The sequence below is a fragment of the Mauremys reevesii genome, linkage group 7, assembly GCF_016161935.1.
Source record: "Mauremys reevesii isolate NIE-2019 linkage group 7, ASM1616193v1, whole genome shotgun sequence".
In the NCBI taxonomy this organism is placed as follows: domain Eukaryota; kingdom Metazoa; phylum Chordata; order Testudines; family Geoemydidae; genus Mauremys; species Mauremys reevesii.
Window position 1 is genome coordinate 102011912 of NC_052629.1, and position 24713 is coordinate 102036624.

Genomic DNA, 24713 nt, shown 5'->3' on the forward strand with positions numbered 1-24713 from the left:
AAAATCTTGTTGCTGATTAAAGACAGTTTAACTGATACAAAAGTCTTAGACCCTAAGCCTGCAGATACTTAATTTAAAAAAGCGATTCCCACAGAAATGTATGGGATTGCTTGTGTGGCAAAAGCTCAGCATGTGCATAAGCATTTGCTAAAAATGGGCCACTGTGAGCTCTCTTCACTACTGAGAAAAGCTAAATGGACAGTGTTTACTTAAGTCATGTTGCAAACAAATTAATTTATCTTTGTTGTTAGTAATATATTATAACATTAACCAAATCAAATTTTTAACTTCAATTTACTTATCACTATTTATTCTATTTACATTTCTCTTGGCTATACCAAAGAAATACCATTGTCTGTTTCAACTTTGTTAAGAACTGCAATGTCTGGGTTTCAGAAATTTAAGCGTATATACTTACTAGTAACATGGAGGAGACTGAGAAGATGGTCTACACTCAGACTGCTACAACTCATTTTTTAAACCGTTATTTAATACCTAAATACTATGAAAATGATACTATTAGAGAAATGTGAAAAACACATTCATTTTGGATCAAGATGACAATAGTTCAGAAAAATGCACTGAGGGGTGATGGGCGTAGGCTAAACAGTTATTTGAAGTTAATTCTATTACTTTTCTTGGTGTTTGCCTGCTTTTTATTTTCAAATGTAGAGGAACCCAATCAATTTAAAATCTAGTTGTTTTAAGACCATGAGTCTAAAGTAGTTCAATATATTGCCCTTACCGCTGAGTCAAGTATTCTGATTTCGTGCAATCAAATCTCTCTCGCTCCTTTTTTTTTTTAATTTCCTCTGTTGCTGTGTGACACAAACAATAGGGGAAGTGCCCGGCTCCAGGACAGCGATAGTGAAACTGACTCTACACAAAGTGCTGTCAAAAGCCAAATTAAAGACACCTCAGAGCACGGGCCCAAACGCCCCCCGCCAGTGACAATGACCTGCAGGGTCACGCAGGGCGCAGGCTGGCAGGTGAGGCGCCTTCGTGCAGAGTGAGAGCCTCAGGCGGAAGGCGCCGAGCGGCCCCCCGGACCGGAACATTCCCCTCCTCAATGCCAAGGGCCGGGCGAGCCTGGGGTCGGCGCAGCAGAGTCTCCCTGCGGCAAAGGAGCCAGGGTGGGATACCGCAGCCCCGACCCCGCCGAGAGCGGCGCACAGGCAGCTCCACCGACTGGGGAGAGAGGGGGGCCTTCCCGCCCGCGTCGCTCACCTCCACGGCCTGGCCCAGCTCCAAGTCGAAACCCACCACGCACACGCAGTGCAGCCAGGCCGAGAAACGGTCCCAGGGCAGCAGCGACAGGCACCGGCCCGGCGCCGCCTCCTCCGCCTCACACGGGCTCCGCGAGGCCGCCCTGAGGGCGCCGCTCTGGCTCTGCTCCCGCGCAGACATGGCGCGGCCGAGCCGGCTCCAGCCCGCAAACAAACGGGGAGAGGGCGGCAGGGGACACGGAGAATCACGTGACACGCTGCGCGCTCCGTCTTCTTCGGGGGCGGGAGCGTGCAAACTAGTTGGAGGAGGGGACAGAGCGGGAGAGTCTGAAGCGTCCCCAAGCGGGCGAGGAGGTGAAAGGGAACGAAGCCGCCCGCCACAGTAGGAGAGTTTCCAAAGCTCTCCCCATTGTATGAGGCGAGAGGGTCCAGCCACTGGGTCAGGCCGTGAACTTTGACCACTGTCGCCCTGCCCGCTGTGGCCTCAGAGGAGGGGAGACCTGCCGGTCCCTCTTTAACAGCCCTGATCCCACCTTTGGCCCTTTAATGGTATCCGACCCCCGCTTCACAAGGGTCGTGGTGCCTGTTCCTCGGTCTTGTTGGCTGCCATGGCCCCTGCTGTGGCTTCTTCCCCGTCTTTCTTGTTCACTGACAGGGCTCCTGCCATGTCACAGAGTTTAAGGCCATAAGAGACTACCACATCCCTGTTCATCAGGACGCTAGACACCACCCCCTCATCTCTGCACCAAGCCCAAACAACCAGAATTAGACCAAAGTATTACTGCCCTCGGGAGGACTCAACTCGTGTGTCACAGGTAGAGAACAGAAGGAACTGCAGTGCACCAATGCTTGAGAGCCCTGAAATGGCAGGGGCTTGATTATTTGAGAGATGTTGTTCATGCTTAAACCACTAGACAGATTTAAAAGATCTGGGTCCTATTCCTGGCTCTTGCTCTCGATTACACAGGCAGTTTACACAGAGTTCACATTAGATTGGGAATGGAGCACAGAGTCATCTGTTAAATGGGGAAATAACTAAAAGCCATTTCTGCATATATTTTGAGCTTTGTATGTTCTAAACACCCCCATGTTAGCCGTTTTTTTGCTTTAGGATGTATTTTTTGGGTCATATCAATGCCACACAAGCAACTAGAGGGTCTTTTGTATTTTCAAGATAATATTTGTTTTCTGAGAAACTATGTTTTCTCAGGGTTTTATGTTTCTTCCCTGAACTGACAGATTTTTTTTCAACCATAATTTCAGGATAACAAAGGTTTGTGAATGGGGATATTATTAAAAAAATCCTTTTCCAGGTGCACTATGTGGGTTTTACTTTCCATTAAGGAAAGGAGAGTGTGGGGCCTTAACAGGTTGACAGTGTGTCTTTAAAGGAATGAAAAAAAGCAACAAACATATTAATATTTTTAAATGCTACTTTATTTTTTCAAGATGTAATATTTTTTCTACATAGAACAATAGTTTCCTCTAACTACCCTTGTACATATCATTACACACATTTCACACACAATAGATGCCCTGTTTTTATCATTTTGCTTAGTTGTCCTGTACATAGAATTGGGCCGGCTATGGGAAGTGCGGGGCCCAATTCAAACAGTTTAGATGGGGCACTGGCAGGGATGATTTAAAAAAAAAACACATATAAAAAAATACGTGGGGCTTGTATTCACCGGGCAGTGTTATGAGTCTTCGGCGGAACTTCGGCGGTGGGTCCTTCACTCGCTCCAGGTCTTCAGAGACACCGAAGGACCCGCTGCCGAATTGTCAGCAAAGACCCAGGGTAAGCGAAGGACCAGCCACTGAAGTGCGATTGAAGACCCGGAGAAAGTGAAGGACCCGCCGCTGAAGACCCAAATCGCCGCCAGGTAAGTAAAAATTAAAAAGGCACCTCTAGCCAGGGAAGGGATTCTCACTGGGCGCAGGGCCCTCTTAGGCGCGGAGCCCGATTCGGGTGAAGTGGTGGAATCGGCCTAAAGCTGGCCGTGCCTTAGGGTAGGGCACTTAGAGCTAGGGTTAGGGTTCCCATGGGTAGAGCTTGACACCCTAGGGTTAGGGTTCCTATGGCTAGGGCACTTGGAGCTAGGGTTAGGGTTCCTATGGGTAAGGCACTTGGAGCTATGGTTAGGGTTCCCATAGGTAGGGCTTCCCGCCGTAGGGTTAGGGTTCTTATGGGTAGGGCACTTGGAGCTAGGGTTAGGGTTCCTATGGGGAGGGCTTCCCGCCCTAGGGTTAGAGTTAATAAGGGTACGGCACATGGAGCTAGGGTTAGGGTTCCTATGGTTAGGGCTTCCCGCCCTAGGGTTACGGTTTCTAAGGGTAGGGCACTTGGAGCTAGGGTTAGGGTTCCTAAGGGTAGGGCTTACCGCCCTAGTGTTAGGGTTACTAAGGTTAGGACACTGGGAGTTAGGCTTAGGGTTCCTATGAGTAGGACTTCCCGCCCTAGGGTTAGGGTTCCTATGGGTAGGGCACTTGGAGCTAGGGTTAGGGTTCCTATGGGTAGGGCACTTGGAGCTAGGGTTAGGGTTCCTATGGCTAGGGCGCCCCCCCCCCCGGATTAGGGTTCCAAAGGGTAGGGCACATGGAAGTAGGGTTAGGGTTCCTATGGGTAGGGAGCCCCACCCTAGGTTAAGAGTTCCTGTGGGTAGGGCACTTGGAGCTAGGGTTAGGGTTCCTATGCATACAGCACTTGGAGCTAGGGTGAGGGTTTCTATGGGCAGGGCTTCTCACCCTAGGATTAGGGTTCCTACGGGTACGGCGCCCCGCCCTAGGGTTAGGGTTCCTAAGGGTAGGGCACATGGAACTAGGGTTAGGGTTCCTATGGGTAGTGCTTCCCGCCCTAGGGTTAGGGTTTCTAAGGGTAGGGCACTTGGTACTAGGGTTAGGGTTCCTATGCGTACGGCACTTGGAGCTAGGGTTAGGGTTGCTATGCATACGGCACTTGGAGCTAGGGTTAGGGTTCCTATGGGTAGGGCTTCCCGCCCGAGGGTTAGGGTTCCTGTGTGTACGGCACTTGGAACTAGGGTGAGGGTTTCTATGGGCAGGGCTTCTTGCCCTAGGGTTAGGGTTCCTACAGGTATGGCGCCCCGCCCTAGGGTTAGGGTTCCTAAGGGTAGGGCACATGGAACTAGGGTTAGCGTTCCTATGGGGTGTGCTTCCCGCCCTAGGGTTAGGGTTCCTAAGTGTAGGGCACCTGGAGCTAGGGTTAGGGTTCCTATGCGTACGGCACTTGGTGCTAGGGTTAGGGTTCCTATGGGTAGGGCTTCCCGTCCTTGGGTTAGGGTTCCTATGGATAGCTATTCCCGCCCTAGGGTTAGGGTTCCTAAGGGTAGGGCACTTATGGGTAGGGTTCTTATGGGTAGGGCACCTGGAGCTAGGGTTAGGGTTTCTATGGGTAGGGCACTTGGAGCTAGGGTTAGGGTTCCTATGGCTAGGGCGCCCCGCCCTTGGGTTAGGGTTTCAAAGGGTACGGCACATGGAACTAGGGTTAGGGTTCCTATGGGTAGAGCTTCCCGCCCTAGGGTTAGGGTCTCTGAGGGTAGGGCACTTGGAGCTAGGGTTAGGGTGCCTCTGGGTAGGGCACTTGGAGCTAGGGGTAGGGTTCCTAATGGTAGGGCACTTGGAGCTAAGGTTAGGGTTCCTATCGGTAGGTCACTTGGAGCCAGGGTTAGTGTTCCCATGCATAGGGCACTTAGAGAAAGGGTTAGGGATCCTATAAGTACGGCTTCCCGCCCTAGGGTTAGGGTTCCTATGGGTAGGGAACTTCAAGCTAGGATGAGGGTTCCTATGGGCAGGACACTTGGAGCTAGGGTTCGGGTGCCTATGGGTAGGTATTCCCACCCTAGGGTTAGGGTTCCTATGGGTAGGGAACTTTGAGCTAGGGTCAGGTTTCCTAAAGGTAGGGCACCCCGCCCTAGGGTTAGGGTTTCTAAGAGTAGGGCACATGGAACTAGGGTTAGGGTTCCTATGGGTACGGCTGCCCGCCCTAGGGTTAGGATTCCTAAGGGTAGGGCACTTGGAGCTAGGGTTAGGGTTCCTATGGTTAGGGCACTTAGAGCTAGGTAGGGCTGGCTTTAGGAAGTTCGGGCCCTAATTGAAAGAGTTTCGATGGGGTCCTGGCAGGGATGACTTAAAAAAAAAATACATGTAAAAAAACATGTGGGGCTTGTATTCACCGGGCGGTGCTCTGAGTCTTTGGCGGCACTTCGGCGGTGGGTCCTTCATTTGCTCCAGGTGTTCAGCGACACTGAAGGACCCGCTGCCGAAGTGTCGCCGAAGAGCTAGAGTGAACGAAGGACCCACAGCTGAAGTACTGTCAAAGATCCGGATAGAGTGAAGGACCCGCCGCTGAAGACCCAAAGTGCCGCCAGGTGAGTAAATATTAAAAAGGTGCCTCTAGCCAGGGAAGGGATTCTCACTGCGCGCGGGGCTCTCTTAGGCGCGGGGCCCGATTCGGGGGAATTGGTGGAATAGGCCTAAAGCCGGCCCTGCGTTTACAGCAGATGGGATGGGACTTCCTCAGATCTATACAACTTTAGGATTCAAACCTACACTGGTTATTTCTCAGTGGCAGCTACTCTCTTGTCCTATGCTGGCAGGCCATGTGCCCTTAAGCCTCAACTTCAGTGAGGCATGAACGTGTGAAAGTCCACTCTCCTCAGCAGAGTAATGCCAAACACTTCTTCCTCATTGCTAACAGGATTTTCAGACCAGTCATGCTGGCTTTATATTACTGTTTAGAAACCAATATAATTAGTTATAATATAACTAAATAGAATGCAATCTGTAGTGTGGATTCAGTTATATCAATATAAAGGTGTTTATATTAGTATACATTGTTTCAGTAAATAGATATAATTTCTAAAGTGATATAGTTAAATTGATACAACAAAGGTATGTAGACTTGCCCTAAGGACCTAAGTTTTGCTGATTTAACTATGCGAATATACTTAAAGTGGGAAAAGTCCTCTAGTGTGGATGCAGTTATACCAGTATAACTTGTTGAGTTTCAGGAAATAGAATAAGTCATACCAGTATAAGGCATTATTATACAGGTATAATTGCATCCACAGACACTAGGGCTTTTACTGGCATAATTATGTTGGTAAAAATTACATTCCTAACCAATAACTGTACTGGTTAAACTTTTAAGTGTAGACCAATCTTTTGATGTACTGCATTTGTGACAGGCTTCTTGACTTCCCCAACACATACTTATCCGCATAAATGCCAAGTACAATCTGGCCCTTGATTAGTCAACACCAACCATTAAAACAGCAAATAACCCATTAGTAAATATTTCTCTGTCACTGCAACCAACCAAAGATTAGCATTCTGGGGACATGTTCTTTCATCATATATTTCCAATTCATCAGTAAAGAAAGTGACAGCCTACTCCAGAATATATTTGTAGGCCATGCATCTGTGTTGTACAGCTCTCAGACAAAAAGCTCTTCAGAGATTCAGACTGGATCATTGCACAATTTAGAACTGATATGCTCTGCTACTACTTCATTTGCACCCATAGACACTCTGGAGGCTTGAATTACCATGCATTCAGATAATACTAGCTACTCTACTAAGTACTGTAACAGGAACATTTCAACAAATGACAGAGGGGGTGACCAAAATGTCACAATGCTGTTTCCCCTTCATTAATTAATTTTGTGAAAGCACGTCTGCTACCTAAGAAAAGATTGATTACGTTTCCAATCACCACATCATATCAGCAAAAAGGAGACTTTTTACAATAAAGATAGTATACTTTCCACACATATTAAATATTTTCGATTGCCCACATCTCCCTCCAACCCTCTAGTGGATAGCAGAAGATTTTTGTGAACAAAATATTCTTGCAGTTTGAACATGCAGACTATCTGTAATACGGTTCACAGGAAATGCATTATTTCAGGGTAACAGGCAAATACTTTCTTTTGTGACAGTTTGGCTGTGTATAGCTTGGGTTTGAGGAAAGTTGGTCTTGTAAAAGTATTGGACTAGGATGCAGATCTCTGTCAATTCCCAGCTCTGCTACAGACTTCCAAATTACCTTACCAAAACAACCTCCTGCATACAATCATCACATTTTTCAAACTGATCTCTCCTCAAATACTTGCAAATATAGATGGAACTTGCAGTATGTGTGGAAGATTAAAACAAAATTTAAAAAACCACCAAAACCAAGAAACTAACAAACAAAAAACAAGACCTGATAAACCAGGGTGAGGAGTGAGTTCCAGAATTAGGGGCCCCTCATGGAAAAACATTGTCCCACTATCTGGCTCTTTAGAACCCACCAGTTACCACTGCTTCGAAAGCAACACACTAGAAAAGATGCAGACTCTCAGATACAGTAAGCAGGCCTCACTGATGTAAAATAAACACGTGTAAGTATATGAGAGATTGGGGCCTTATCCATCTCCTCTCTAAATTTAAATCCTATTATTTTCATCTCTTTCCATAAGGAAGTCTTTCCATGCTGCTATTCAATTTAATTGATCTCTGGACCCCCGTTTCTGCTGTGTCTTACTTGACATTGGCTGACTATTGTTCCAGGTGAGTGTTTACTACTGGTTTACATAATGGCACTATAATATTAGTTTCTACATCATTCTTACACCAGGAGTTCTGAACCTTTTCTATACTGCAGGCCAATTTTCCATATCAGGACCTGCATGTCAGCAGCACCCCACCCATTTAGCTAGGATCAAGCCGTAGCCCCCTCCCATTTTGCAGTTTGAGAAAGGCAGGGTGGTTATGACTCCCAGACAAATGCTCACAACTTCCAGTGTGAATACCTCTTCATTACACATCCAAATAATGTTTGCCTTTTTGATAACCACTGTACAATAATCAGATCTTTCCACTGAGTTGCTCATAACACCCAGATCTTTTCCCTGAATGATTACAGTTAATTTGGAATTCATGGAGGCCACTGCAGCAAAAGATGCTGAGATTCTGAGGCAGTCCTTAGGACCTGAGAAACTCCCTGATATCCTGAGACATTTAGGCCAGGAGGTTAGGCAGGTGTGGACATGACTCAACTGCCACTTCATTCCATCGGCCTCAAATAAATACCAATTGCCTAGGAAGAGAAATGTGATTGTGCCCTCCTTTTCATTTCCCTCATCCAATATGGTTATACAGTGTGGCCTTATTGCCCTTAACTATGATGGCTGTCATCCATAAAAATCTATGGGCTTCCTGACCTTAACTAAGATGGCCACTAAAATGGCCACATTTGCCAATACCTAATATGGCTGCCAAATCTTACTGCCTTTTATGCCACGTGTGGCAAGGGGTGGTTTGCCTAAATTGAGCATGTGCCAGCCAATCAGTCATTTTTATTCCTGGCAAGCAATCTACAACTGCACATTCTGATGGGTATTGGACATCCCTTGTAAAATACCCATCCACCTGTTTCTACCCTGGACCTAAAGAGGGACACTTTCTGAGAACACCTCATAAAATACCCTAATTCTGCTTTACTGAAAACATTTATTTTTATTCATTTATTTTATGTGTTTGTTTTTTAAGTAAAAAGGCTGCTATCTGGAGAATACCATAGCAGTGGATGTTTTAATTAGCTACTACTGTAAAATGATAAATATATACATTGAACTTAAATATGATAATTAATGGAATTTCTCCACTACATATGTATTCTCCATTCCATTCTGCCATCTTCCTTTACATCTTTCCTCTATTTCTTCATCTCGATTAACTCAAATGCCTACAACACCAATGATTTTTCTCTTTGATTCCTTCCTCAAACCCTCTTTCCTTCCTAAGTAGGATCTTTATAAAAAATTCAAAGAAAAAAAGCTATTTGGCAGGAATTCTCTGCTTACACCCTTCTCTCCTTTTCATCATCAGAACTTCCTCCCTGTGATGGGACACACTCACATCCCAGTGATAGGCTAGCAAGTATTCCTGTACTCAGGTAGTGCCAATTACGTGCACCTGCAGAACATGTGCCACTTGGAAAAGGCAAAGGTGACATTCTCCCTTCCCCCTTCGACAACGAGAGCATTGCCCAAAATAAGCTGACCAGATAGCAAGTTTGAAAAATCGGGACAGGGGTGGGAGGGTAATAGCCTTAGGAGCCCATATTAAAAAAAGCCCCAAATATCAGGACTGTCCCTATAAAATCGGGACATCTGGTCACCCTAGCCCAGAAGGAGAGGCTGCTAGGGCGCTCCCATACTAAAGGGAGCCCAGCCTGAGCAGGGGCGGCTCTACAAAGTAGGCTGCCCCAAGCAGCGCGGAGCGCTGCGCCGCCCTTCCCCAGTCCCGCGGCGGGTCCCGTCTTCCCGCGGCTCCGGTGGAGCTCCCGCCGGCATGCCTGCGGCAGGTCCACCGGAGCCCGGGACGAGCGGACCTGCCGCAGTCATGCCTGCGGGAGCTCCACCGGAGCCGCGGGAAGACGGGACCCGCCGCAGTCATGCCTGCGGCAGGTCCGCTCGTCCCGGGCTCCGGTGGACCTGCCGCAGGCATGCCGGCGGGAGCTCCACCGGAGCCAAATGACGCCCTCCCCAGGATGCCGCCCCAAGCGGGCGCTTGGCCCGCTGGTGCCTAGAGCCGCCCCTGAGCCTGAGGCAGTGGCTAGCCTTTCCTCTCTCCATTCCTCTTTACCCCTCCCCCACACTTTGAGGTACAGACTAACACTAGAATCTTGATACAGTGAGGGGCCCAGGAGGGCTGCTCCTAACTTGTGTCAGGACCTGGGAAGAGCCACCAGTGACTAGAAGTAATTGGATTCAGAAATGATGCTGGGAGTGAGCTGAACTCCTGCTGGGAACAGAGAGATTGCCCAGGAGTGGGGGCACCCATGAGACCCAGGGGACAAGAGACTCAAAGAGATTTTGGTAGAGCCTAGGCTGAGAGTTGGACAGCTACACTCCCTTGTCTCCTTTTTTACCACTCTTTCTAACTTTAAAATGTCCTTATCTGCTTCTCATCTCTAAATCTCTTTCCTCAAATGAATCTGAATTCTCTTGCACTTTCTATCACTTCCTCTCTCTCCCTGATCCCCTTTATTGCCTTCTACTTTCATACAGCATACCTTAATACAGTAGCCTAGATAATAAAAACTCCTTAGAGAACTGATTTTCAACTTGTGGTGTGTGGGCCTCAGTCATATGGTATATGGGTAAATTTGAGGTATAGGGTAAGAATAACAATCTACTAAAAATCACTGATGACAATTATGAAGGTCGTATGCCAAATACTTTTGAGTCTTGGAAGTGATAGGCAATGTCTTGAAGTTTGAGAATCACTTGTCTAGATCCATCTTGTTTCTACTAGGACATACTCATTACCCTTTTATTTCCAAAAACATGCCCTCTTGTTTTTCACCTTAGATTTGACTTCCCTGTCCCTAACTCCTTATTTGATCTACTGTTTCCTGGCTTCTGCACCCTCCACTCCACTAAGATCACTTTTCTTGCCAAGTCCAAAGACCTTATTGTCATTTTTTGTGTGTGTTGATCTTTCCGTTATTGTCAATCACTCCCTCGTCTGCTTGGGCTTTTGATTCATCCAGTTCCTCCCAACCTCACTGATGGTTCATTGTGTCTCTTTCAAATGGTTATGTCTCATTCTCCTCACCTTTCTCCAACGGTATCCTTCAAAGCTCTGTCCTTGGTTTTCTCTTCTTTCTATATACCCTGCCATGGAATGATCTTATTTCCCACCATGGCTTCAATTTCTAGTTCTTTAACCATCTTCTGCTAGATTGCTTTAGATAGGAAGCATAGCCAAGTGAATAAACCAGTAGACTGGGACTTAGGAAACCTGGATTCTCTTCTTGACTCTGCAATCTTCCTTTCTCTGTGCCTATCTGTGAAATGCGGATAAAAATGTTGACTTCCTTTCTAAAATCCTTTTAGATAGGCTTATGAAAAGCACTATATAAGAGATAGGTATTATTATATTGCTGATTAAGACTATAAGTTTGGCATAGAAATTTGTAGTAAATTTCACAGCAGAGGTGTGGGGAAAAATAAGTCACAGAAAAGTCACTAAATAATGTAGGTTTTGCTACATTAACATACACAAGAATATACGACAGGTACTGAAAGGTGAGGCTGGAACATGCTGGAGAGAGACCTCACCTCGCACTAATCGTGCAGCAGAGGCTCCTGTCCCATGCAAGTAGGCCTGGCTCCCTGCTCTGGGAAATGCAACCTAGTGCATGGGGTCACATCACAGCATCATTCAGGTTTGGCCTGCCTGCCCCTATGAAGATGTGAACAGGCCAAACCTGAGTGGTGGTGTGATCTCATGTGCCAGATCTCAATGCCACTCAGTTTGGGAGGCCTAATCAAATGTGTTTTTTACAGTAATTTCCAATATTTCACGGACAATTCAAATTCATGATTTCTGTGACCACCATGACCTGTGACAAAATTACACACGTATTTGATGACTCACCAATCTCTGTCCTCTCCTGGCCTTTCCTCTTCAGTTCAGTCATGCCAATGTCTTTTCCACACCTTATTCTGTAGCAATTAGAAGCCCTGATTGCATTGAGAGACTCCAAAATGTAGACTTATTGCACAACATTTAGCAAGTAAGTGCTGTAGGTTTCATATCATGGTGGTAAGAACATAAAAATTGAGGCTAAGGCAAGACGATACAGAGGGAACACAGGAGGTCGTGACAGGAGGAACTAATTTTTTATGTGCATGAAAAGTACACTTAGGTTTATAAGTGCAGTCCTGCCTTAGAGCTTTATTTAAACTAAGATGAAATACAGCCCCATGAAATGGGTGACTTTTTAGCAACTGTGTGTGGGGAGAAAGGGCACTGGGGCCCTGCTCAGCCACACTCACTTTCAGGGGCAGCATCTCTGAGTCCCGACTGCTCTACTTTCTTCTAACCCTTCCTCAATGGAACCACCTTCTCCAGCCTTGGGGCGATGGCTTTTCCCCTCCTTCTCCATCCGCCCCAGAGCAACACCCCTCTCCTCTGGGAAACGTCCCTCCACCAGCTCTTCACGGAGGACAACGTTCCTGTGCGCCAGTCTCTCGGGAAAGCCTCGGCCACGCCCCACCCTCCACGCGCCGTCCCGCTTCCCCTCGCTTCTCACTCTCCAACCCGGAAGCGGAGCCCACAGGAGACATCAGGGTCAGGGCTGGGGAGCAAAGTTCCGCCGAGGCTTCATTGTACGCAGCACGCAGGTGCGCGCGCTCCACATCTGCGCACTGCTGTGCGAGCGAGATCGACGCCTGCGCAGGAGAGGGGAGGCGGTCGCTGGCTGATCCTTCGGTCAGGCCCAGTTCAGAGCGGCTCCTCCCTCTCCCGGGTGCCAGCCCCCCCCTTCCCCTCCCCGGCAGCGCTGCTGCTACTACACCGGGTAGGTTTCCAGTCACTATGGCGGCTGCGGCTGGGAAGGTAAGAAGGGAGGGAGAGGGGCGCTCGCTTGCCCCTCTGCCGTTCGCTGGGTCGGGGAGCCCCGAGCCGGGGCCGGGGGCCGCCAGGCTGGGGCTCAGCCTGATCGGGTTTGTTTTGGTTTTGCAGGTCAGAAGAAAGTTTTCGTTGTCGGCGGCCGCCTCAGAACGACACTGAGCGGGAGGCATCCGGGCCCGGCCTCCAGGCCTCTCCCGTAGCCGGAGCAGGGCCAGCCCCGCTGGGCCAGCGGAGACCCTGCTCCTCAGGAGAGAGCGACAAACGGCATCCCGATGCGCAGCCACCTGCGGAGACCCTGAGCGGAACAGATCCCTCCCCCTTTGGCCGGGCGGCGGGAGACCTGACTTACTGTAGCTAGCCCCCGTGAGAGACACCCCCTGTCCTCCTAAGGCAGCCCGCCTCACTGAGACATCCCCCCCATCTGAGGGGCGATCCCTCCTTCTGTCAGCCCAACCTTCGTGAGCTCCTGCAAACCCCCTGTCTGCCACCTCTCCTCAGAGTTGAGGAGGCCCTCGCCCCTTCAGTTCGTCCTGCAAGACCGTTCCTCTGTTTCTCCCCGGGTGGAGAACAGTTTGAAGCCCTTCTCCACCCTTTATCAAATTCCCTACCTGAGTGACCGATTGAAACTCTAGCCTCGGGTCGGTTTTTTTCTGGTGTAGGGGAAGAGAACAGTGTAGCTTTGCTACCTCTAGTCGAGGACCACCCACCCTACTTTATCTTACTGTCTGAAGAAGATGAAATGTGGACTGTCATGTGGATCAACTAAACGGACTGTCTTTTGTGGAGCGAATGCTTCATACGCAGTCTCCAACTCTTGATCTGGGCTCTGAGGCTGGCTAGACGCTAAACCTTTTTTATCCCCTGACCCCAGCCCCCTAAATCTTTTTCCTTGTTTCATGCTGCATTGGTCAAAATTTTGGTAAGTGCTGTTTACGGAAGAAAAAAAAAAAGAAGGCAGTCTGAATCCTCAACACAAGTATTTGTGTGTGACTCATCTACTTGGATTTAAAGACATCTCCACCTTCTTCTTCTTACTTCTCTTCTGCGAAGTCAGATGTTTGTTCCTGTTCTTCCTGATGAGCATGGATTGAAATTTGCACCTGCTAGATTTTTTTCAGGGTGCCGCTGATACTATTAAAGGACATAATGGGGCTTTTTCACTGGATTCTTGCCAGGATCAGTTTACACACTGCAACAATGAGTTGTTAGACATCTCATGTACAGGTAACATTTGTCCTGCTTTAATGTAAATTTGCTGGGGAGATTTGGGATAAAATTTTGTGGAAGGCAGTCTGGATCAGGAAGAGTTTCTCTTCATCCCTGTTTGGCGTGACATCCCCAATCTGTCCTCGATGCCTTCAGCCTTGGCTATCTTCACTTGCCGCCCGAACTCTCACCCATTTCAGGAGCGTCATGTCTACCTGGACGAGCCTGTCAAAATCGGCCGTTCCGTGGCTCGCTGCCGGCCAGCTCAGAATAATGCTACTTTTGACTGTAAGGTGCTGTCCAGGAACCATGCCCTTGTCTGGTTTGACCACAAGACAGGCAAGGTAAGTCCATTTGTGTTTGTAAGGGAGAGAATAATTAATGAAATACGAGATTATTTTAATCAAGGGTTGAGTTTCTGCAAATTCCTGTAAATTGCAACTGGCTTGAAATTTCCCTCTAAATAGTCAGTATGGTCACATTTGAAGCAAGTAAGGTGTATGTTGTCATCAGGAATTCTGATTTTCAGTTAAATTGATAAAGCCCTGCTAAAGGAAAAGCTTGAGAACAGGATTTATTAAACATTATAAAAACATAAAATTGTTAGCAGACAGAACTGGTGGATCCTGAAGATTTCCTTTGTTCATTCCTGCAAAAGTATGATGTCAGATGTCTTCTTCTATGCAATACAAAAACTGAAATATAAAACCTGAAAAAGTTATGGTAAGCAAATACTTATTTTGGAAACTTGTTACTTTAAATTTAGGTAGCATTTCTCTAAGAGAATTGTTGTTTTTCCTAAAGCACAGTTCTTTGGTATAAACAAATGTTTAGTCTTTCTCATATGTACAATGTATTTTATATTAGGTAAAAGGCTCACAATTTTAGTGGTAGAACATGTCATTTTGAGCAACTGTCCCAAAAACAAGGCATTATAAATGACTAAAATCTGTTTTATATGGTATTCTATGTACTTGCACTTTTGAAGGTTGGACAAAATATTTTAGTATTAACTTATGTGCTATCGGGATAACATTATCTGCAGTGATTATAATTAATGGCCTATGAAGTCTGCTCTCATTGCTAGTGAGATGGAGTTAAAATATGCAGTGTGTTATCTTGGCATGGCCTTCTAAAAAAGGCAGGGGGTGAGACTCAATGACCTTTTGGGGGAGGGGATAGCTCAGTGGTTTGAGCATTGGCCTACTAAACTCAGGGTTGTGAGTTCAACCTTTGAGGGGGCCACTTAGGGATCTGAGGCAAAAATCAGTACTTGCTCCTACTAGTGAAGGCAGGGGGCTGGACTCGATGACCTTTCAAGGTCCCTTCCAGCTCTATGAGATGGGTATATCTCCATATATTATTATATATTAAATAAGGATCATGGCTGTCATAAAATGTTTAGGGGCTTTGTAATACTTGTTTTGTCCACTAGGGACTGACCTGGGTTAAACAAAGCTATTTTAAGCTGTCATGTTAAATTTCAATTGCTAACTAATAGCAAAAGCTGTGCTTTGTTCACAAGCATCAGTCACTCAAAAAGCGACGTGCTTTAAAAATGTGTATTAAAAATTCCCTGGCCTAGTGTTTCCTTATTTACTATTCAGTTTTGTACTCTGATGCTTCTCTTACTGTATATGTCCTATGAAGTACTTTTCAATAATTCAGTTAATTCTAATAGAATAGTCAGGTAACCAACTGTTTAAAAGTGTGACCCAGCATAAGGAACAACATGGTACAGTAAGAGTTCTTAAATCTTCTGATAATTACCATATGTTATTCAGTACTTAGGCATGATGGGACAGGTAGAGTTTAATTTCTTAAGGCTGGGTTGTGTCATGACTTTGAAGTTGCTTACACATAATTATCATGAACTACTATTTATGTGAATTAATATTTTACTAGATTTTTTTTTTATATTCTCCATAATGCAGTATATGAGATACTTGTCACATTGGAAATAGCCATTTCGGATCATAACATCAGTCTATAAAACTTAATGTTTTCAATTTGAGATTATATATGTGGTCTTTCCTGTTTGACGTAGTGGGTTGGACTCAGTCACCTAAAATGTCTGTTCCAATCTAGTCTAGCATTTCTGATACACATTTTTTGCATATAATGCCTTCCATCCTTTCTCAGTGCTTTACAAACATAATTAAGCCTCACAACAACCTTGTAAGGTCAGTGAATATTTTTACAGATGGTTAAACTGATGCACAGAGTGACTTTGATGTTGGGCAAATCAACTAAATTGATGGCAGAGCTTACAACATAGGCAACTGAATTATTTTTAATCAAGAGTGGTTAGTTTTAGACTCACTAACAGAAATCAAATAAATGAGTTTTTAAATTGCTTTATTTTCTTTGCATGACTCTGGATTTGTAGTGGTTTACTTAAACTTTAATTTTAAAGTTACAGGTCTGGATTTGCCCAGATTGGTAGTGAATAAAAGATGTAGGCATTTGATGGTGGATGGGCCTATAACATACGAGGAGTTGGCCTTGGTTAAGTACTTCTGGACAGATGTCCACATAATAAACCCATCACCGTAACTGGTAATTTTGTTGGTAGTTTTGGCAGATACCCAGGAATGAATGGAGAATCCACTACATTTTCTTTCTTGAAGGTGGTCCTTCTGAAACAGGGTTGAAGCATGCTGGTGTAACAACGTGGGGCACCTTGAATTGTATACCCGGTGTGTGGCTAAATGGGGGAGTTCAGTCTCAGGGTCTGCTTGGATTCCTATATGAGCAATAAATTGCAACAAGTTAAGATGATTTTTTTGAGGGTGAGGGAGAAGAGAAATGCTCTGTAGGAGAATGTAGTTTTAATGATATCACAATATGATTGCCTACACTCCAGTCCCTTACAATCTGGTCTAGCAGTTATGACTGGGCTGGTGTCCCCAAGTCATGGACAGTCACGTGGTGGTAGTCAATGAACAGGGGTTGCAGTAATTGCTAGAGCTGGGAAGGACAGGCAAGAGTCAGGATCAGCATCAGGCTGGAGTTGGAGACTGGAGAACAGAAAGTGAGTTGAGCTCTGGAGTTAAACTTCTGGCCTACTGCATAGTTGTTTAGACAACATTCTGGGACACCATCCAGGGTCAAATAGTGAGCATGGGCCAATCAGAAGGCTGCAGGATGCTGTCATTCTGGGCCTTTTGGGCAACACTTCCTACGGTGTCTAGTCTCTACTGTGCTCCTTGGATGTGGCTTTGTAGGGCCTCTAAGTGACGATGTGATAACATCAGCTATCCTAAACTCTGCAGACTTGGGTTCTAGTCCCAAGGATTCTTACAACAATAAATAAAAACATTGTAGTGAAAAGGCAGCTGGAAGACACATACATATGGTCCTTGAATTTTCCTTTATGATCAATCACAAAAATATTCAGCTATATTGCTTATAATTCCTTACTCTTACAAAACCTGCAGTGCTTGCAGAATGCAAACAAAAAACACAATAATTAAACATGCTAGTAACATTTGCACACAAACGCTGAAATAACAAATGGTTAGCAGAGCCAGCCATTATAATAACCACTCTTACCCAGGAATGTCATTACCCCACCAATGATCTAACGTCTTTGTCTTACTGATTAACGTAATACTGTAATCATTTCTCAAAAGCTTGTAGATGGAATAAAACACCTTATTAAGTTGACCTTTTGTGACAGTTTAGGCAGCAATTTAAAAAATATTTTATAATGGGGAGAAATTTTCATAAAAGTGCATCACAAGTGGCATAATGATTTGAGATACCAGGAAACTAGACTGATTTTTTTTTTTAAACAGGAAACCATAATTTCAACAATCAGTTTTAATTCTATTTTGCATTTATGCTTTTTAGTTACTTTTCTTTTCTTTTTCTTTTTTTTTAAAAGTTGATTTTCATCAATTGGTAACCAGTAAAACATACTGATGTGCAAGTAAATATAGTCTTCACAGTAAATTTGGTGCTTTTTGGTAACTAGGAGTCTAAATTATATTTATATACATTTATTTAACTAATTATATACCTCAATATACATTTATTCAGATTTTTAATTTTTAATTATGTTAGACATGCATCATTCACCATTTTCTAAATAAGAATTTTTTACTTGTAATTTGTCAACTCTCTTTGGATGGAAATTGGAATTCAGTGAGAAGTGGACAAAAAAAAGCATTTAATTCTTTTATTAGAAAATGACCTTATGTTCTGAACACAAGAAAAAAGTTTACCAAAACATGTTTTACATTTAAAACTGATTTAACTTTTAAAAACCATTTGTAGTTAGTGACTTGATGTCACCATGTCCTTCAGGATTTTATTAAGATGTTTATTTATAAAAAAAAAAAGTGAACATTACAGGGCGAACTCATCCTCCCACCTTGTTTTTATTCATAGATTGGAAGAAGAAAACAAGCTTTTCTGCTTTTTCAATTCTAATTGGTTTCTCAGTTTGGGCTCTCTGTACTTGCAGAAGAGGCTACTGCTGGTTTAGCACTTGAGCAAGCTCTGATTCCAGGTGCTTAGTCAATGACTTGACTTTTTTTTTAAACTTGGTGGCAAACATACTGCTTTCATATTTTGTTATTTAATTTAAATAATTTTAATAGATTATAGTGTTTAGGCCTTAATTTAAATTTTCAATTTCAAATTAATTTAAATAGTTTTTTTTTTTTTTAAAGAAAACTTATTTTTATCCATCCTGGATACCAAGCTTATTTGAGAATGACTGGATGCCATACTGGTTTTGGGGCTGCTACATGTGCTACACTAAATCACTGTTTAAAATGTCATGGAACTTTTTCTTGAAAGATTTCAGTACAATACTTTGTATAGTGTGCTTTACATATGTGTGAAAAAGATGTAAGTTTCTTTGGGCTGGCAGCTATGAAAGACTAAAATAGTATTAACAGTTTAAAAAAAAATGGTGTGTGAAAGTGGGGACAGGTTTTGAGGGAAATCAGTAATAGAAAGCCAAGTGAAAATAGGGATTAAATAGGGTTTAAAGCAGTGGTTTTCAAACTTCTGTACTGGTGACCCCTTTCACATAGCAAGTCTCTGAGGGCGACGACCCCACCCCCCTTATAAATTAAAAACACTTTTAAATATATTTAACACCATTATAAACACAGGAGGCAAAGCAGGATTTGGGGTGGAGGCTGACAGCTTGCAGACCCCTCCCCCCCAATGTAATAACCTCACAATGAGAACCCCTGGTTTAAAGGGTCACCACATGTAACTAAAATCTGCACTTCTGTCTGAAAAAAATCGCTGTTAGAAGTTGCACTGAAGATCACTGTAACAAAAAGGGGATGGAAAAAAATCTTTTAAAAAGTTTCCTTTGTATTTGGCAGCACTCTAAGAATAGCCAGTTTTACTGTTTTCCTTGGGTAGACAGTAATACCCTGCTTTGGTTGTGCGATTTCACTCAACTGTAGAGAGGAAAGAGAAACATAAAGTTGTTAAATCATAAAAGCTGGTCTTAAGCTTTTGGGAGCAAGTACTACCTGAAACTACTTCTAACTTATTTTTTAAATATTACAGATTGAGTCATCACTTTAAGGAGGGCTTGGAAAGAGAGGGTGGGTTACTTAACACATGGGAAGTGGGAGTTTGTCCCAAATTTAGGGCTGGTATAAAAGAAGGTCTGAATTAGGCTGAGAGGGGAAAAAGGTGTGCTAAGTCTATGAAATTCTTAATAAAATAATTGTTCAGCATCCCTTTACTTCCACTCCTAAAACATATCCATAATATATAAACTATTCACATGTAAAAACTTTTTAAAAAATCTATTTACTGTTAATACTGTCTCAAGCCCTGAACTACTTTTGCCTTGACAAATTGCAACTTCAAATACTGTAGAACTCTGGGTGTGACTTCTTCCAGGCTGAAATGTTGGAACACTTCCAATTTAGAGTCCTTGCTGGAACCCTGAACTTCCCTTCAGATATTTAGACTTTCAGAAAGGTCCTTTCACCAAAGGCTTTTAAAGGAACTAAGTAGCCATAGGGTGAGAGACAAAGTATTGTCATGAATCAAAATACAAGTACAAAATACAAGAAATGGGGGTGTGTGTCAATTTTTCATGAATGCAGAAACTGAAGTGGGTTGCCATGGGGTTCAGTACTAGGACAGGTGGTGGTTAATGCATGTACAGTCTGGACAAGGGGTTGAGTAGTAAGGTTACAAAGTTTGCAAATGTCAATTATTATGTTAGTCAAGTCCAGAGAGGACTAGGAAGAGCTTCAGAGGGACCTAACCAAGCTAAATGAATGGGTAGTGTGATGGTAGTTTAAGTTTTAATGTTCGTAAAGGAGATCATGCTAGATGACCTGGTCTTAAAAATCTATGGGGAAAAATGAGAACTAATAGTAAACAGTATCCGCTCCAGTCAAGGATCTGGGCATCACTGTGGACAGATGAATGAAAACCTCTGTCTAGTGGGAGCTGAGGCTTAAAAAATAGCAAACAATGTCAGGATACCTAAGGAATGAAGAAGAATATAAAAATATTATTATACCATTATATAAAGCAATTGTTTGCCATCATCTGGAATACTATGTTGAGTATATATCACCCTGTTTGAAAAAGGATATTGCTGAGTGAGAGAGCTCTTTCAATGTGTCTGCTGCATATTCAAAGCTTCAAAAATGTCTTCAGTTAATGCTGTGAAAAAGGAAAGAAAAAGCTCTGTCTCGTGTAATTGACTATAACAAGTAGTATACATATAATTTAAACTGATTGTAGTGCAATAACATTTCAGACTATTAAAACCAAATAGTTAAAAATAGGCTTGTTTCACTATGTTTGCATTTAACTCTGGTTTTCTGTAAGTATAACCTATGAAAAAAAGTTGTCATTTTGGTTTTGAATCACTTATACTTCCTGGTTAACATGTGGTGTTTGGGTTGTTTATATTGGGATTACAAACACTACAGGTGGATGTTCATTTGCAGGAATTTCAGCCCATTCTCACTGGGCAAAAGATGCCCACACATTGAGCTTTTCACCCACAGCATCTCCATCACCAATCTTAGGGTAGGGAAAATGAGATGGTGCTGACTGTTCCTTGCTGACAGCTCCTTTCCCTTATGCAGCTCTTCCTGTTTGCAGTGGAGGAGCTTATTATCTAAAAATGTTTCCAGCAGTGCATGTTCAGCAACTCTGGTAAAGAGGTGGCCCTGTAGGAATGATAAACAAGTAATGGTAATGCAGTAACTGTTCAACTACATTAGACACTAAACTAGATTTTCTGCAGGTAATGTCAATTTTGTGTATATATTGTGTGAGTGGGCTTTCAAAAGGCTGCAGAATCACTTAGGGTATGTCTGTATTGCAGCTAGGCACCACAGCTGGCCTGTGCCAGCCAACTTGGGCTTGCAGGGCTCAAGCTGTGGGACAGTTTCATTGCAGTATAGGCTTCTGGGCTTGGGCTGGGCTTGAGCTCTGGGACCCTCCCACCTTGCGGGATCGTAGAGCCCAGGTCCCAGGTCGACTCCAGAAGTCTACACTACAATGAAACAATCCTGCAGCGTGAGCCCTATGAGTCTGAGTTGGCTCGCACAGGCCGGCCGCAGGTTTTTGATTGCACTGTAGACATACTCTTGGTGTCTATTAGCTAATCCAAACATTTTATACAGGGTGCTGTTAAAAAAATCATCTTGGGCACCAGGCAGATCTCCTCCTGGTTTTGTAAGATCGGGCTTCTGGACCTCATACTTGTTTATAATAACCACTTATTGAAATTTTGTGAGACACATCTCAGTAGCACTTCTCACAAGCTTTCTTCAGTTCAACTTTTTGCTTTTCCTTATTTTGCAGATGTTAGCTGTGATAGCTGACTGAACTGCATTCCAGGTGTGTGTGGGGGGAGGGGGTTTGGTATCCCCCCTCCCCCCCCCCCCAATGCACTGGATGTCAGTCACAACTGCTCCTAGCAGTGCTATTCTTTGTTCTGCTAAGTTTTGTTGTTACTTCCAGGTGTTTTGAGGAAATTGCAGCCTGGCAACAAAAAGTGGGGGTGGCATGTAGATTATCTGTAAGGCAAGTTTTCTAAATGTCAACAATATTTTGTAGTATACGTGACTCATTTTGCATTTTAAAACTTTAATATTTACACAAACAGTCTTTAAGAACCAGGTATTTGAGATATTTAGTGTTTGAGTTGTGTTTTATTGCATCTGGGAGCAAATATCGTGGTCTTGTTAGGGGAAAAAAACTAGTAACTCCAAATTTTTGAAGATGTTAACACATGCACATTTCATATTGATAAATCCCTTATCACACTGACTCTTAAGCAGTGGTTCATGGGCCAGCAGTGTGGGTGAGTAGTGGGAAATCCCTTTCTGAACACAAGACACAAAGCTGAAATGAGCCTCAGAGCTGTTGAGCCCTCCCTCCTACTATCATAAGCACCTCAGTTGTACAATCACATTAATAAATTTGTCCAGCTCTGTCTCTAGCAGAAACTTCCTTCTGATTTCCAGCCTGAATTTGTTCATGACTAATTTATACCCATTTGTTCTTGTCAACGTTGTCCTTTAGCTTAAATTGCTTTTTCACCCTCCTTGTGCTTATTGCCCTGATGTATTTATAGAGAGCAATCATATCCCCCTCTGTCGTCATGTTGTTAGGTTAAACAAGTGAAGCTCTTCTAGTTTCCTCTCATACTATAGCCTCTCCATTCCCCTGATCATCCCGCTAGCTCTTTTTCTGCGCCTGTTCCAGTTTCAATTAATCTTTCTGAACATGGATGAAGAGAATTGTACACAGTATTCCAAATGAGATTTTACCACTGCTTTATGCAATGGCATTAATATTTCTCAATCTCACCTGATGTATCCTAGGATCACATTGGCGTTATTCACAGCTGAATCACATTGGTGGCTCATAGTTGTATAGTGATCGAGCAACACACCCAGGGCTGTTTTCTCCTTTGTTATTTCCAACTGATGAGCCCCCAGCTTGTAGATGAAATTTCTTAGTATAAAAGTGCAAAGTCTAATAATATCAAATTTCATCCTATTTCTGTTAGTCCAGTCTTCAAGGACATCCAGATCTTCCTTTATAATTTTCTGCTCCTCCTCTGTATTGATGAGGCCTTCCAGCTTTCTATCATCAGCTAATTTTATTAGCATATTTCTACTCTGTATGCCATGGTCATTAATAAAAATATTGAATAAAATTGGTCCCAAGACCAGTTGTTGAAGAACTCCCCTAGTAACCTTCCTTCAGTCTGATAGTTCACTTGTCAGCACAACTCATTGCCTTCTCCCCTTTGGGTAGTTCTTTATCCACAGTATCATTCTTGTGCTAATTTAACTGATAATTTCCCATGTGGTAGCATGTGAAATGCTTTACTGAGTCCAAGTATGTTAGACCTACAATAGAACCTCTGAATTATGAACACCTCGGGAATGGAGGTTGTTTGTAACTTTGAAATGTTTGTAACTCTGAACAAAATATTACGGTTGTTCTTTCAAAAGTTTACAACTAAATATTGACTTAATATAGCTTTGAAACTTTACTATGCAGAAGAAAAATGCTGTTTTCTCTTTTTTCTTTTTCTTTTTTTTTTTAGTAATTTACATTTAACACAGTACTGTACTGTATTTTGTTTTGGGTTTCTTAAGTCTCTGCAGCTTCCTGATTGTGTACTTTCGGTTCCAAATGAGGTATGTGGTTGACTGGTCAGTTCATAACTCTGGTATTCGTAACTCTGAGGTTCTACTGTACTTCATTACCTTTATCTAAAAATTGGTGGTTTTCTCAAAGAAGGAAATCAGGTTTGTTCGGCATGATCTACCTTGGCAAATCAGTGTTGCATTATATCCCCTTTACTGTTTGTTTAAATTCATGGACATATTCTTTCCTTCACAATTTGTTTTAAAGCCTTGCATGCTACTGAGGTCAAACTAATAGGACTGTAATTGCCCAGATCATTTATCTTCCCCCCCCCCTTTCTTAAATATACAACATGAGTTGTTTCTCCAGCAATATGCTGCTACCTCTGAATAAATAGATGTATTAAAAATCCTTGCTACTGGACTAGAAATCTCATGTGCCAGTTCTTTCAATATTCTGGGATGGAAGTTATCTGGTCCTTCCCTTCTCTCCCCAACATCCCCGATTTGAGCTCTTTAAGCTTTCATTCCACTTCAGATGCGTTAGTTTCCATTTCTATATACTTGTTTCCATCAGTTGTCCTGCCTTCATGCCTATGTTCCATATGATCATCCTTCGTGAAAACCAAAGCAAAGTATTCATTTAATTTTTGGGCCATACCTATATTATCTTTAACCTCCATCATATCCACTGAATAGTGTCCCAGCCTCATCCTTCCTTATTCTCTTTTTACTTATATAACTAAAAAACCTTGTAATTTATTTTAGTTTCCTTGGCAAGAGCTAATTCAGCGTCACTTTTAGCAATTCTCACTTTATTCCTACATTTTCTAACATGCAGTAGGTGGCTTTTTGTGCTGATCAGTCTCTTTTTCCATTCCCCAAAGCTCTCTAATACTCACCTGGTTGAATAGCCACCTGCAAGAGAGTCTGGAGCGTTCCCCTACAAGTTGTGTGGTTGACTGGTCAGTTTGTAACTCTGGTGTTGATAACTTTGAGGTTATACTGTACCTCTACTTAAAAATATTGATTTTTAATTTTTAAAAAAGAATATGTATATCAAATTTTATACCTCCTCTAGTTTTTATGTGGTGTTTGTCTGATAATCTAAGCTCTTTGGGGCAGGGACTGTGCCTTTGTCAGTCTTTATAGAGAATGTAGAATAGGAGCTCCAATCCTGATTGTGAAGACTCTGGGTGCTACTTAATAGAAATGTTAAATACACAATCTTGTC

At 43.4% G+C, this 24713-nt stretch overlaps 2 protein-coding genes across 22 annotated transcripts in view; one reads left to right on the forward strand and one right to left on the reverse strand.

Moving 5' to 3' along the window:
• The window catches only part of DENND6A (DENN domain containing 6A), a 56660-nt gene extending 44353 nt beyond the window's left edge, over positions 1-12307 (reverse strand). Inside the window, exons 1-2 of one of the 5 annotated variants that reach the window (XM_039546641.1) lie at positions 12077-12307; positions 11676-11743 (exon numbers count right to left, since the gene is read on the reverse strand). Coding sequence is in view for 2 of the 5 variants with exons in the window: in XM_039546639.1 (XP_039402573.1) it covers positions 1228-1407 (180 nt within the window). In the remaining 3 variants the exon portion in view is untranslated. Of the gene's footprint in view, positions 1-1227; positions 1449-11675; positions 11744-12076 lie in introns of those variants that run through there. The other 4 variants (XR_005601143.1, XM_039546639.1, XM_039546638.1 and 1 more) reach the window with 4 other exon arrangements.
• Positions 12308-12406: 99 nt separating this feature from the next.
• LOC120409130 (sarcolemma associated protein) overlaps positions 12407-24713 on the forward strand; it is a 169148-nt gene continuing 156841 nt past the window's right edge. For 16 of the 17 annotated variants that reach the window (XM_039546622.1, XM_039546620.1, XM_039546633.1 and 13 more), the window contains exons 1-2: positions 12407-12638; positions 12765-14203. In XM_039546622.1, the coding sequence (XP_039402556.1) occupies positions 14006-14203 (198 nt within the window). In that variant the 5' untranslated portion in view covers positions 12407-12638; positions 12765-14005. The remainder of the gene's footprint in view (positions 12639-12764; positions 14204-24713) is intronic. The other variant, XM_039546621.1, reaches the window with a different exon arrangement.